The sequence below is a fragment of the Onychostoma macrolepis genome, chromosome 21 (assembly GCF_012432095.1).
Source record: "Onychostoma macrolepis isolate SWU-2019 chromosome 21, ASM1243209v1, whole genome shotgun sequence".
In the NCBI taxonomy this organism is placed as follows: domain Eukaryota; kingdom Metazoa; phylum Chordata; class Actinopteri; order Cypriniformes; family Cyprinidae; genus Onychostoma; species Onychostoma macrolepis.
The window spans coordinates 12975781-12991571 of NC_081175.1; the positions used below are offsets into that span (position 1 = coordinate 12975781).

At 38.1% G+C, this 15791-nt stretch overlaps 1 protein-coding gene across 1 annotated transcript; it reads right to left on the reverse strand.

Annotated features, from left to right (window-relative positions):
* Positions 1–498: 498 nt before the first annotated feature.
* actn3a (actinin alpha 3a) lies at positions 499–15529 on the reverse strand. Its single transcript, XM_058758083.1, has 21 exons — positions 15209–15529; positions 9379–9493; positions 7198–7317; positions 6994–7080; positions 5797–5884; positions 5448–5526; positions 4627–4708; positions 4446–4531; positions 4242–4334; positions 3926–4156; positions 3661–3808; positions 3410–3560; positions 3199–3307; positions 2833–2973; positions 2434–2616; positions 2166–2300; positions 1898–2077; positions 1573–1719; positions 1406–1471; positions 1122–1280; positions 499–1020 (listed from the first exon to the last, which is right to left on the reverse strand). Exons 1-21 carry the CDS (start codon positions 15338–15340, stop codon positions 862–864), a joined length of 2691 nt encoding a protein of 896 aa, XP_058614066.1. The 5' UTR covers positions 15341–15529; the 3' UTR covers positions 499–861.
* Positions 15530–15791: the final 262 nt, after the last annotated feature.

Genomic DNA, 15791 nt, shown 5'->3' on the forward strand with positions numbered 1-15791 from the left:
AGTTCGACAAGAAAAGAGGATTCTTAGGGATGAGAATAAAGATGAGTGAGTTCTTTGTCCCTGTATCCATTAATGCGGAATTACTAGCAACCTGAAATATGAAGATAGTGTCCGTACGTTTTGATGGGAGATGCATGTGGAGACGCGACAAATTAATCGCTTTGTATAGATAACAATGGTGCCCCTACATAATATTGATACTTTGGACACAGTTTTGACATGTTCACTTAGGGTGTACTCATTTTTGTTGCCAGTTATTTGGACAGTAATGGCTATATGTTGAGTTATATTTAGAGGACAGTAAATTTGTACTTCTATACAAGCTGCACACTGACTACTCTAAAATATATCCAAGTTTCATTTGAGTAGTATTATCCCTTGAGAAGATATACTAAAATTGTTTCTGAAATGTGAAGGGTGTACTCACTTTTGTGAGATACTGTATATAATATGTATGCTTAGATTAACAAAATACAACAAAATGCACAAGATATGATATATTTTTAGGGTCATTTATTTTTCTTCCTTCAAAATGTAAGCCATTTGTATGAAGGGAGAGCAGATGTCTCTTATTAACAGTGCCAATGTAAAGAATGATATCCTGTCATGTTTTTGTACTCTTCAACCACTATTGGCTTGTGAGACAATTTTTCACAACATAAGAGATGGACCACTAACAAGATCAGACAGCAACTGATGGGTGTCACGGGATATCAACTGGTGACGTACAGGACTAAATCACTGCAGCAAAGCCGTCCTTTACATCTGACATTGTTCCTGGAGTTAGATATTTAAGGGTTTCATGAATTTAGGAGTAGGGTGTAGGGGATGTTGTGGGTGGTGTACATGTCAGGAAGGGCTCTACAAGTCGCTCTCTCCATACAGGGCACTGGAGAAGGAGATATAATCAAGGGCACCTGGGGGAGCATCACCACCAATGTACTTGGTCATGCGGATGATACAGTATTCAGCTTGTTCTGGGGGCAGCTCCCTCCTCAGCTCCTCCACTGTAATGTATAGCTGCAGAACACAGTAAAAAAAAAAAGAGTGCTTAGACAACAGGAGCCATGTTTAGCAGATTCTCCTATAGGTTTTTTTAGTGGTTCTTAGTTTGTAATTACCTTGTCTGAAGCCAGGATCTTGAAGGAGGCCATGACCTGCTCAGCAGTGTCTGTCTCGGCTGTCTCCCTGGTCATGAAGTCAATAAAGGCCTGGAAGGTGACAACTCCTGTATTGTTGGGGTCCACCAGAGTCATAATGCGTGCAAATTCAACTTCACCCTAAAAAATGATGGAAGAGTTCATGTAAAAGAAAGTTGATTTTGCATCCTTGTGTTTCTATATTATTGTAAAGCAAAGAAAAAAGCAGTGAGAGTCATACTCTGACCAGGACTAAATGCACTCACCAGATCATAACCCATAGAAATTAGGCAAGCACGGAAGTCATCAGGATCCATCATGCCATTCCTCTTCTGCAAATACAAAAAAAGAACATGTTTACTATACAGTTTGGATAAAGTTGCATAACTTTGCTTATTTAAAGGTGACACCAAAGACTCCATGTATTGCTAACCCTGTCAAAGTGGTTGAAGGACGCTCTGAACTCGTTCAGCTGCTCCTGGCTGATGCCCTTGGCGTCACGGGTCAGGATCTGGTTCTCAACCTCGTTGATCGTGCGGGCGATAGTGGTGAGGAGCTGCTCCCATCCCACACGCACATGCTAAAATAGATAATTAGATAATTAAAATAATTAGAAAATAGGAACCATGCCTTATATGGAAGGTGAGATTAAAGGGACTTAGAAGTCTAATTTTGCAAGACACCTTACCTTAATGACATTTAAATTTCAAACAGGAAATACATTTCAGAATTAACAGAAAATAGCTGATTGTCAATACCTCCATAGTGTAGTTGGTGTGCTTGTTGTCAAAGATAAGACCCTCCTGGCTGAGCTGGTGGTCTCCTTCCAGTTTGTCAATATTGGATTTGTAATTAATGATGTTCTGCTCATATGTTTTCAGATTGCTCATCTGTTCCTCTAGAGAACCGGAAATATCAATTGACACATGGCTGATCTCCTGTTGAACAAGAGGAAGACTTATTAGTTTTAGTTTTTTCATAGCATGTGACATGTAGCTACTGTGAGTGAGTTGTACGGAGAAACACCTCCATCTTGGTCTGAATCCAGGGTCCAATGATATTGGCCTGAGCACCGAACTGGCGTCTCAGCCTCTCATTGGACTGCTGCCTGGCTACTTCCTCCTGCAATATCTGGTCACGCATTGGGACCAGTTGCTTCACCTGTTGTTAGGAATGAAGCAACATTCCTCAGTGAACAAGTGGGAAAGGACTTCTCCTAGCTCAAAAACACAATGCATTGAGCCATCTTGCTGATTAAGCTGAAATGGTCAAATGAAGATTGTAAAGTACTTACAGCTTCCCATTTGTTGCTAATATCCTGAAGAGAAAGGACAGTGTAGGGATTCTCGCCCACTACCTTGATCCCGTATGTCTGAGCTATCTTCAGGATCTCGTTATGAATGCCCATGATGGCCATGCGTTCCTTATCAGCTTCTGGTAGGGTGGCCTTGAATTGGTCATGGGCTGTGATCAAACTCTGAGGAATAGCAGGAAATAGCAGGAAAGAACAAAATGACATTAAGACATGGAGCGTAAGGAGACAATTGTAAGACGGTACAAAAAATGGAGTCTATTAAAGAATGACAACACCAACATCCTTCTCCCATAACAGACTGATTAGATACTAAAGCCAGTTTGCAATGTCATTGAAAAAGATAAGCACTCCTTCAAGCATTCAGTGTTTGTCTTTTACCTGAGTCTCCTCAATACTGTGAACAATGAACATGTCTTGCAGATCTTCCATAGCTCCATCCATCCAGTTGTTGAAGGGTGCTGCCCGCTTGGCGAACTCCAGGTACAACTGGTCAATTGTCTCCCAAAGCTTCTCCACACGCTATGGCAAAGAAAGACAAAGATTACAGCGACCCCACATACTTTATCTACTGTAAATTGTATATTTTAATCATTCTCTTCATTGGCTAAATGTGCAAAAGAGTCTTAATGTTTCTGGAAGTGGAATCTACATTAGTTTGACCGCATTCTCAATTCATGCGTAGATTTAGACAATTGAGGACGACAGCTATACTGTAATAACCAAGATGTTATCATATGCATGTACCTCCAGTGATTCTCTCCTTTTCTGGGTCAGGGTGCCCAGGTTGTCCCACTGGTCACAGATGGCCTGGCATCGGGCATTGATGGTAGCAGCATCATAATAGTCCAGTTCACTAAAGAGCAGCATATATTTATAATCATTACAATTACCTACTGTAAACTCTATAAGAAAGTACTCTTCGTATTTCAAGTGAGCCGAGGTGCATCTATCTTACTTGAGCTCCTGTGCAATGGCAGCAATCTGCTCCACTCTGTCCTGGTGAGCAGCCAGGTCGCTCTCAAAGGCCTCGTGTTTCCTCATCAGAGCACGGATCTCCATTAGAGAGGCTGACTCATAGTCTTTCTGAGACAGCAGCTCCTCCTTTCCTGTGTTGAGCATTACAAAACACAATGAGAAGGAATATGTCAGTTCTCAGAGTAGAGTGACAATGGCTGACTGTAAGATCAGAGAGGTAGTGATCAATACCTGTGGTCCATGATTCGTGCAAGGTAGACTTCTGCTTAAACTTCTCGGCCAGGTGGTCCAGTCTCTCCAGACGACGGATTTCTGTGAGCAGCCACTCCTCATAACCCTTCTCTACCTGCTCCAGACCCTTCCAGGCATTGGCAATGTCCTGCAGGGGAAGAGCCCAGGTAGAACTTACTTAATTTTAACTCTGTCTGTGGGGTACTTGAAAGCCAAGGTAATTTACCCTGTATACAAATGTTAAGAGAAAAGGAGCAGCACATACTGAAACCATTTTGCCCTCAGAGGGCATGAAGGCAGGCCTGTTGCTGAGCCTCAGCTTAGTCTGTAGGGTGTTAAAGTTGATCTCCAGTTGACACTTCTCCTGAACCTTGGGTGGCTTATGCACACGACGGTAATCCCTGAAATCCTCTAGTTTCTGCTGCATGGCATTCATGGTCTGCTCGGCCACACGGTTCTCCAACCAGGGGATGGTCCTACGGATCCACTCCAGAAGCTAAGGTCAAAACCATGGGGAGAACCAAGACTCAGCAAATTAACAAAACATTGTCCATCTAAAAGAGAATTTGAGTTTTTTTTACCTCGCTGGCCAGTTTCTCATATTCTTCCATCAGCTTCTCATTTTCCTGGTTCACGGCCAGCACCTTGCAGATCCTGTTAGCTGCTGTCTCAGCCTGGAGGACAGTGTGACTGATTACAAAGGGGAAACAAGGTGGGCAATTACATTCTAAAAGGAGTAACTCTCCTTCCTTTACAGATGTTCATCTCCAGAAGAACTCCCTTACCTGTTCTGCTCCAGCGAAAGCATGGTAGAAACATGACACATAGGTCATGATAGCCTTCTCATCGGGTTTCGGAGTATTCACAATGTCTGATATGGAGACAAACATTAAACAGTTCCTGAAACCATTTTATTTTTTACAATGTGAAACATGATATCACACTGGATTCTCAAAGAGTTCATACCATCTGCATCAAGCATTTTAGGGATGTCAAGGTATTTCTCTGCTACCTCAAAAGCAGTGTTGAGGTTTCCAATAGGGTCATCCTGCAAGGGCAGACATAGCCAGGAAGAAACTCAATGAAAAAAAGGTAAATAAAAAAACATTTTTCCACAGTCTACAATTGAAAGTTGCTAGAAAAGAGAGTTAACCATATTCCATTCACCATGGAAACATATTGTTCATACCCATACACTTCATAATCACCATGTTCGAAAGTGACACATGCTATTTTATACACTGCAGAACATTAGTAACATAATTAAACAAGCAAAATTTGAATTCATGTCTAAGAACATTTTAGATAAATTCAGTTAAAATATTTACAAAGAAGTTCTGTGCTAGGTGATAATATCATAGCCCTTTGATATTTATCATGATTTATACCATGATTATCATATTTATGTACCATGATACATTACACAGTACTCTAAAATACTTCAAGGGAATACCATGATATTAAAATCATTGTAAAGCCATAATACATGTTCAAAAAGAAACATGGTATTACCATGGTAAGATAACCAATAAACAAGGTAGTACTTGCTTTTTTGTTAGTCGGGTGACAATTACATCATAGAGGTAATAAAACAAACCAAATGAGACTTTTTTCCACTTAGAACTGTGCATTCACAGCCAAAGAGACAAAGTTAGTTACCAACAGGACTGCGATGACAGGTATAGTGTAAGGGAAAAGGTGAGTTTTTACTGAAACAGATGAATGGGCAGATAGCAAATGAACAAAAAGAAGGCAGAGATGCATTATGAGAAACAGGGCGATGGCACCTTGCGCAGTTTGGAGTAGTCGATGAGGTCAGGTCTGTGTCTGTGGATGAGGGCACAGAGAGCCAGGCCATCCTTCCAACTAAGACACAGACCACAAGCAAAGGAAGAACACAGGGAGAAAGAACAAGAAAAGAAAGTTGGAAACGATTAGCAAAACAATGAGTGTTTTGCAGAGGCTCTATGGGAGATTTTAGAAGCATGTGAAGCATGATGGATAATGCGAAGGATGGCTTTTAAAGAGAGATAATGTACACATGTGCGACAGGAGCTGTAAACAGTTAAACAGAGTAAAAGATTGAGAAATGAAGCCAACATGCTGTTCTCTCAACAGGAGTGAAGCAGAAATCACCTGATGTGGAAGTTTTGCACATTGACATTCCTGTAGGGGGCAGTCTTCCTCTGACACCACAGCAGCAAGCCCTCTTTAGCAGAGGTCTCTGTGAGGAAAAAAGGTTTACACAAAATATGATGCCCAACCCTTCAATTTAAAGGTATGCTCAATTGACCTCATTCATGAAACTTTCATAAATATATGAGTAAATGTGCTTGTAAAATAGAACTCTGGATTCACAAATGCTCAGAGTTGTTATTTAAATGTGCGCATGTTAATGAACACTTGCATGCACATTCATAATTAGCATAAATCCCCACTCATGAATTTAATTAAATTGTTAAGCTTGCAAACAAATAGCCTTACTACTGGTTCTCAGAATAATAGTAATGTATCATAAAAAGAAATACGAGCTATGCAGCTGTTTTCAATAATTTTATCAAAGAAGTTATTAGTGATATTACGTTCCACACCAAAACTCCGAAGCTTGTGTCAAAAACACATTTCACATTAAAGCACCTTATTGGAGCTTGATTCGTTTTGAGAAAAGCATGTGATCTATGACATTTGAAGCTTTGTTTGTCTGAACACCACGAGAATCCGGAACACCCAGGGCAATTTTCCTCATTATTTTATATATATATATTCATTTTTAACCAATAAATATTTAACCAATACAGTGTAAATCCAAAGTAAAATTTGCCTATTAAATATAGGCATAGTTAAAAGGACATATTCAATTTATGAACTTTGTTTAATTCCAATCAGTGTATAGCACTAAAATAAATCAAATTAAAACAACAAAATCAAAAAGAAAAAGAAAACATTGCAGTATGAAAAAGCCTCAAAAAAGCCTTCACAATAATTTAACTAATCAATTTTATTATATATTATTATTATGGTATATAGTGTTATATAGGCCTATGCCTAAAACAACAAAATATATTCAGATCTTTTACGCACCATTTCTGTGTGGTGTCGAGCAGGTGTACATTTACTAACACTAAGCCAAATACTAATAACTAAATAAAAATAGCTTCTACAATGGCACTGGATACTAAAAACCTTCCTGTGATGCTTCATCTACCCCACTAGGTGTCAATAAAAGTTCAACTCCGCTTTCACACCAACCAGTGTGACATAAAAGATTAGTGGACCTTGAAAAAACACTACTCTACAGAGGTGCTAATGTGTCAGATGTTTGGAGCTTCTCACCCTCCACTGAGATGTCCTGGATTGCAAAGCGCAGGATGATGGTCCAGATCATACCGAGGGTCATTTTCACATTACCATCCACAATCTCTGCAAGTCAGAACAGCCAGAAAAAAACAGTTATGTAAAGGGAAAAGGACAAGAATAACGGGGCTTAAGGTTCTTATATTAGAGAAACTGAAGCAGAAGAGGTTTGTTAAGACTCACCTTCAGCACCGATGGAGATCAGTTTCACTCCCTTGCTGCTGATAAAATCCAGGGCCTTGTTTACGTTGGCGATTTTGTGGAAACGCATTTTGCCTTTGTCTGGTTTAGGGAGTCTCTCACCTGATATAACACACACAGACACACCAAATCATACCATAAGGACATGTATAGAAATATTCCTTTGCTTCATGTGAGACTGTTAATGGGGGAAGTGTAGAGTAATAATGGCCGCATTATCTTTCCATGAGCTAGCTACATTTGGGAACCTGAAAGCTGCAATTATGAAATATGTGACCCGGGACCACAAAACCAGTCATAAGTAGCACAGGTATATTTGTAGCAATAGCCAAAAATACATTGTATGGGTCAAAATTATCGATTTTTCTTTTATGCCAAAAATCATTAGTATATTAAGTAAAGATCATATTCCATGAAGATATTTTGTGAATTTCCTACCGTAAATATATCAAAACTTAATTTTTCATTACATTTACATTTAGCAGACGCTTTTATCCAAAGCGACTTGCAAATGAGGACAATGGAAGCAATCAAAATCAACAAAAGAGCGATGATATGCAAGTGCTATAACATTTAGCTTAATGTAGTACACGCAGCATGTTTTTTTATTATTATTATATAATAAATAAAAAGAAAACAGATAGAATAGAAAAAGAATAGAGCAAGCTGGTGTTAGAGCCTTTTTATGCTTTTGTTAATTGTATAATAAATAAAAAGAAAACAGATAGAATACAAAAAGGTTAGAAAAGCTGGTGTTAATATTTTTTTAAAGAATAGAATAAGAATAGAGAGTGCTAGAGTTAGAGGGGCAAATAAAGAGAGATGTGTTTTTAGCTGATTCTTGAAGATGGCTAAGGACGGACTGAGTTAGGCAGGTCATTCCACCAGGAGTGAACATTTAATTTAAAAGTCTGTGAAAGTGATTTTGTGCCTTTTTGGGATGGCACAATAAAGCGACGTTCACTTGCAGAACGCAAGCTTCTAGAGGGCACATAAATCTGAAGTAATGAATTTAGGTAAAGGGGTGCAGAGCCAGAGGTGGTTTTGTAGGCAAACATTAATGCCTTGAATTTTATGCGAGCAGCTATTGGTAGCCAGTGCAAACTGATAAACAGAGGTGTGACATGCATTCTTTTTGCTCATTAAAATTAATCTTGCTGCCGCATTCTGGATTAATTGTAAAGGTTTGATAGAACTGGCTGAAAGACCTGCCAAGAGAGCATTGCAATAGTCCAGTCTGGACAGAACAAGAGCTTGAACAAGGAGTTGTGAAGCATGTGCCGAAAGAAAGGGCCTGGTCTTCTTAATGTTGAATAAAGCAAATCTGCAGGACCCCCAGTTTTAGCAATGTGGTCTGAGAAAGCCAGCTGATCATCAATCACAACTCCAAGGTTTCTGGCTGTTTTTGAAGGAGTTATGGTTGATGTGCCTAACTGGATGGTGAAATTGTGATGAAACGATGGGTTTGATGGAACCAAAAGCAGTTCTGTCTTGGTAGGGTTGAGTTGAAGGTGATGGTCCTGCATCCAGCAAGAAATGTCTGTTAGACAAGCTGAGATGCGAGCAGCTATCGTCGGATCATCAAGATGAAATGAGAGGTAGAGTTGAGTGTCATCAGCATAGCAGTGATATGAAAAGCCATGTTTCTGAATGACAGAACCTAGTGATGCCATGTAGACAGAGAAGAGAAGTGGTCCAAGAACTGAGCCCTGAGGCACCCCAGTAGTTAGATGTTGCGACTTGGATACCTCACCTCTCCAAGATAACTTTATTAGTAATTTCATGAGTAATATGCATTGCTAAGAACTTCATTTGGACAACTTTAAAGGCGATTTTCTCATTATTTTGATTTTTTTTGCACCCTCATGTTCCAGGTTTTCAAATAGTTGTATCTCAACCAATTATTTATTCAGACGATGTATAAATCTCAATTACAAAAAATTAACCCTTATGACTGGTTTTGTGGTCCAGGGTCACATATGGGAAATGTAGAATACAAACCCACAACTAATAAAGGGACCACAGTCAAATCTCACATACTCCCTTAAAAGTATATTTCTTTAATGTCCATACAGTTCACATTAGTCAATGTAACACATGAACAGAACACTGATATGGGTCACTGAGCACAAGTCTCATCGACAGATCCAGTGAGACACTTACCTGAGATAACCTCCAGTAGCAGCATGAGTTTGAGTCCATTTCTGAAGTCTTCCTCAATGTTCTCGATCTGTGTCCCTGCCTTACGCAGGTGAGAGTTACACCAGGCAGTGAAGGTCTGAAGGGAAAAAATAAGAAATGGAGTCTTAAGCAGTCATCCATTTACACATCATCCAGTTACACCATTTTATATCATGTTTAATTTTGTTCAAAGGTGCGACACAATGTGGTCATATAGAAACACAGAGGATGTCATCCTTTTACATGAAATTATTTTATTTTATTTCAAATAATTCATTTTGTAAAAATAATTTTAATAATAACATGAAATAAGAGAGCGAGTAAGGTGACTGAAGAATGCCAAGGCCCAACGTAATTTGATGTAAGTCTGGAAGCGGAGACCCTTTTGCAGCAGGTGGCCACACTTCAAATCACCCCCCTCTGCCAAAGATCACTAAAATTAGCCTGGGAGGGGGAGGTGAAGATGAGGAGGAGGAGGAGAGGCTGAGAGGGGGAGTGAAGAAAGCTATATCGGGGAGCCATGAGACACCGGCAGACAGCTGAAAGCACAGCATTCCTGGAACAGACGCTCAAAACACTACAGCGAGAAAAAATGTGTGATGTTCCACGACACTGAGCCATTTATTTTATATACCATCCTCATAAAACATACAGTTATAATCAAAAGCAATAAACTTCACAGAGTGTTATTTTAAATTAGAGACTGAATGACATAACATGGATTCAAGAAATGAAAAGGGCAATTGTTTTAGTGGCCACCCAAGTATGTGCACCAGGAATATAAAACATTTTTCTTGGACGTCCTTGAACTCGCTACATTATGAATGGGGGTATAAATATTTATTCAAGCAACAGGTTGGTTGTACAGAAATAACCTGGCATGTTGGTGATGCTTTCATTTATTTTTCACATGCTAATTGCTTTATCATTGTTGATGTACACACTCTTTAAGACAATTTAAATGTTTATACATATTTACTTTGCCAGATCATACTTTTCATATATAAAATAAAGCCGTGAATACTAGTCAGCTTTGATTGATGTATATTTCAATAGTTTAAAATCTATATATAAATGTAAAAAAGGAAAGTCAAAGAAGTCTTGCACAACTTAATGAATTTAAAAAAATCGAGATGGTGCAAACAACTACTCAAAATAGTCTGCAAAAATATGTGTTGCTGCAACACACTGTGTTGATTCCAACTGAATCTTGATCTGAAGTTCTGTTTCTAATGTCAGATACTGTACAGTGATGACTACAGCAAAGACGCTCTCTGTTACCGAGGATTTATTTTAGCCTTGCCATCCATTGGCACTCCAGTTACATCATCACTTCAACTATTCCTGTCATACATACATCTGTGCAAAAGCTTTGCATTAATGAGTCAGCTGACTGCAGTCCCACTGCTATCATGACAGGGCATTGTTTAGAGTGAAGACTTTACAATTCACACATTGACACATGCCAACACACAGATCATATATTCAACATGTTATTGTATATTTGTATAAATTAAAGGGCTATTTATGTATATATTATTCCAACATTTAATATTTTAATAAAACCTATTTGCACATTTGGCTAAAGGAAGAAAATACTATTTCAGTCCTTCTAATTTAAAATTGAATGTCAAATTCAATGTTACTTCCCGTATTTCTTTGTATTTGTGAAATTTACTAGCAATTTCTGAGTGAAAACCGTTTCTACACCCATTTTTACACCATTGTGAGCAACTTTTTCCTTTTTAAAACACATAAACATGAATATGCACAGAAAAAAAGAACATTAGGAACAGAGACTATTGCAGATGTTTTACCCATTAAGGAATTACACCTGAGGGAAAATTCTGCTTTACAGTCTCGCTCTTGTTAGCTGATCAAAACTGCTGCCAGATTATTTATGCTCTACAGATGACAGAATAGCCACAAGCACATTCCGCTGAATCACACATTCTCTTTTACAGTAGCAGGAAGAAGTTACTGAAGCTACTAAGGGTTTCCTTATTAACATAACTTCTTTTTGACACCGCCTTAAACTTATAGGCCTTTAAATACTTTAAAACTTCTGTCCAAATTTAAATACAATTTTACTGTAAATCTGTTGCGACAATACTCAATCAATTTTAGATGGCTGCGGATGTGTTTCAGTTCTATAGATGGATATCACAAGTTTGCATTACTATTACGACAAGCACCAAAATCCACTATCCAAATCCAAAGTCATTCTATGAACCAGACATCTATGAAAGATGTGCTAGTACTGTAAATATTGTCACTTTAGTCTACCGTCAAACTATCCCAATCCCCAAAAAATAAATATAGAAAGTACAAAGCAGTGCTTCAGGTGGTATGAGCATCAATAATTTTATATGGAATTACCATCTGGCAGATTATATGTTAATGAACATTAATGAGAACCTGTGTTAGTATCATTAATTGATATACTCCTATAATTTTTGTTAATATTTTGAATTAGATTATATTTTTATAATTTGCTGCTTTTTTTTTTTTTTTTTTGTATCAAGCAACAAAAATGTTTTCAATGGTTTTAATTTTAGTTAACAATGATAGCACTTATGGGAACACTTCCTGCCTGTAAAATAATATCACCCCTGCAATTGACACTAACAAGATACATAGATGTTTTCGTATGTGTCGGCCAGGGGGTCACAACATAAATACTGATAGAAAATAGAGAGAATAAATGTATCTGTGAGATAGTTTTAGAGCGGGTTGCAGCACATTCAGGTGAAAGGGCTGAACATATTCTGGTAACATGATATTTAACATTTGAAGGCCTGGTATTTAAAGCTGCAACCTAGGTAAATCTGTAACCTAGGCATCTGACTTACATTTAGCTGCCAGTTCACCACTTAATAAATGTGCATACACAAAGAAATATAAACTATTTAAATTCACCTTAGCACCTTTCTCCAACATTTTACCATTTTTCAGAACAAAATAAGTAATATGGACTCGATAAAGACACCTACAAATAAAATAAACCTCTTATAAAATAAAGATTCTTTATTCGCATCTATGGTTTTATGAAGAACCTTTAACATCCATCAAACCTTTCCATTACACAAAAGCTTATTTAGATTTTTTTCATTGTTTTTACACCAAGACAAAAAAATTAAAAATAATAAATAAAAATTGTTCAATGAAAAGTTCTTTAGTGAAATAAAAACTGCTGCAAAATCAGTTCCCTTTTGGAACCTTTAATTTAAGAGTGTAAACAGGATTTACTACAGAAACTCATGACCTGCAACCAATTATTATTGTCCCATTATATGTCCCACCCTCTTTTATTGTTCTCATTTACACGGCCATGGAAGTCAAATCCAGCTTGAAATAAGTTTACCTGGCTGACCTGGTCTCCTACAGTAAACTACCCCCAGCCCCCATGCTTTCATTAGGTAGTTTATAGAAGCTCCCCTAGAAGGACACCTCTTCTGGAATAGCAACTGCCATTCGATCGTACTCATGACTTTCTTCACCCCACCCACCCCCCATTTCCCACCCCTACCGTGTGCCTGAAGAATGTGCACACCTATCTGAAACCCTGAGGTTCTGCGCAATGCATTAGGCTTTCTAATTAGCATGAAAAAAATACATTTGCAGACCTCATAAAAGACAAATTAAATACACAGATTTCATCATATGAAATATGCATATTTTTATATACCCACTTCCAAATTTTGTATTTCAACCAATGAAAACTTTTAGTTAAAAAGGAAAATGGAAAAGGTGTTAGGTGACATAGACTACTATTCAGCACACTAAGCAGACATCTTATATAATAATAATAATAGTGCAATTCAGGTAAGTGTCCAATACTTTATTAGAAACTACAGATGCAATCTCCATAAAACCCTCATACTGGAAATTTAGCTGATGGAGGTAACTGGATGGAGGCCTGGACTACATTCACCATGCCTCAAACTGATGACTGTACAAGCATGGAAAACTGAAAGGGATCCATGAGAGGTGTGGGGGTGTGACACAACATAGAAATTTATAATAAATACAGAATTAAACAACAATATTCAGCATGTCTCAGAATCTCTTGCTTCTCAAAACTCAATAGTCCACTTGGCTTCCCTTGCAGGATCTGACACATTAGTTAACAGACACTAGAAAACTACTCTCCAGTCTCAACATAAGTATCTAGTCTCAGGATTGAACTAATAAATGGTACGTGACCAAGATACCAAAGCACGAGGATGCTAAGGACTCAAGAGTAATTCTCCGAAGCAGGTAGGCTTAAAGGAATAACATGAAGCACAGTAATGGTTAAATGCAAGGAAGGCTGTGATATTAGCACTTAGTGAGGTCTTTCTGAACAGAATTGTGAAGCATGACAGTTCTGCATGGACAGAACACTTCACATTTGGGTGCAAAAACACTCTGTGTTCAAGCTTTATTTAGATCCCCTTTAGCTTCCACCACGTAGCCACTATGTCAAGAGTTCACATAATTTACCCTATAGTGAGCATTAAAAAAAACACATATAATCATTCTGAAATTTCATTTTTATGACTAATTGAAATATAAAGTACCAAAACAAATGTTTACTGAGTAGCTTATCTTTTTAAAAGGCTATTTTGACTAGAAAAAACTGCCGTCTCATTCCACAAATATGGTACCATACAAAAACTGTACAAATATGGTTCTCTGATTTTTTTTTGTTTTTTAATCATTAAAGGCATTAATGCATGTTTTTTGGGAGAGCTTTTAAATATGTCTGACAAACTATTATAGAGCATAAAACTAATCTAGAATTAAAGTATCCAGTCAACTTTCGCAAATCAAGGTTAAACCACATTAAACTACAACAGGGTTGCAAAGATCTGCATAAAATGAAAACTAACTAAAACATATCATGTACAATTTAGTTTGACATCCTGACCGACATTTTTTTAAAGGTTATGCACCATCAGGTCATATTTTGTAGCCTGTTCATTGAAAGTGTCAGTTTCTTAGACTTTGTCCCAACCAAACTGAAACTCACAAAGCTATAATGTGTGTTTCAGTCTTGTACTGAGTGCACTCAGCAAGAAAGAAAAATGTTTGTGCCCTCAACAGGATGTAAATAAATCTGCAAGGTCGTCATGTTAAATCGTTGCTTATTAATAAACACCTCTCACACGTACCATCAGTCATTTAACTAGAATCAACAGATGATGATGAACAAACTGCTTGGATTAACGGGTTTGGGGACCCATATTTTTAGTTGTGGGGTCTATTTGCGGCTGTCCATGTTTAACCACTTCCGTCCATTCTGAACACTGTCTGTCCTCTGTAACGCACTGTTGCCTCATCTGCTCAGCTGTTACTGTCACTTTGGTGTAGTTATGTCTAATGTGCTATAGTTACTGTCATATATTCATAACATAGGCTATTTTCATCTAATTTACTGCGGTTGCAGTAATATTAACATTATAACAAATTAATAATTTTAATAAGAATTATATTCCAACCAAATGGGTGTATGTTTAAATTAAATATGAATACAGAATTATTTAAGTATTTTCACTGCTTAAGTAAACGAGGTCGCAGCTGATTGGTCCGTGTTGCCGAGCGGTGTATGATGTGCAGATTTGACAGACAACGAATGAAAATGAAACATTCTTACAGATTTGACATCCCAATACTGCTTTTCATTCCATAAGTAGGCCTACTCGCCCATTAAACGAGCAATTATATCTCTTTTTTTTTCTGGCTGTAGACTAATATTTAAATTCACTTTACGTAAACCTTTATAAAGTAAAGCAAGTAGTGAGCACAAAAAGCTCTCGCGAGTTTTTACCTTCCGCTGCTGCTTCTCCCAGGCCGGGTCCAGTAACAGGTCGCGATCCCAGTCATCCTCTTGGTTCATGTATTCCTCAGTCGTAGTCATCATGTAAGAACTGTACTGCACTTGCGTTTCAATTGCTGTCATTTTTCCGTCTTCCGTGGGGTGCTTGGTATCCCCTCAACCTTATTATCTACTACTTAATTCAGCATACACGCCCCGTACCGAACAGTCAGAGTCCCGTGTGGGTTTGGAGAGAGAAGACAGACCCCTGTCCGCGGTAACTGCTCCCACCGGCCGAGTTGACAGCTGGTGCTCAAACTCAGTAAGTAACGGGACCCAATATGAGTGACTGACCGCTGCTGTATTTGGTCACAACTTCATTTCATAAAAGGTTATGGGCGGGATTTAAGAACGGTTCAGAATGACCAGCGTTAAGTCTGAGTATTGAGTTTAAGTATTAGGTAAACAAAAGAGGTTCATTCAGCATAATTAAAATCATAGGACCAGAAAGAGTTAAGCAACTTTAGTCTATGACATAAGGTTTCCCTCACATGCAAAAACGGAGGTTCCGGGTTGTTAAAAAAAGATTTTGATT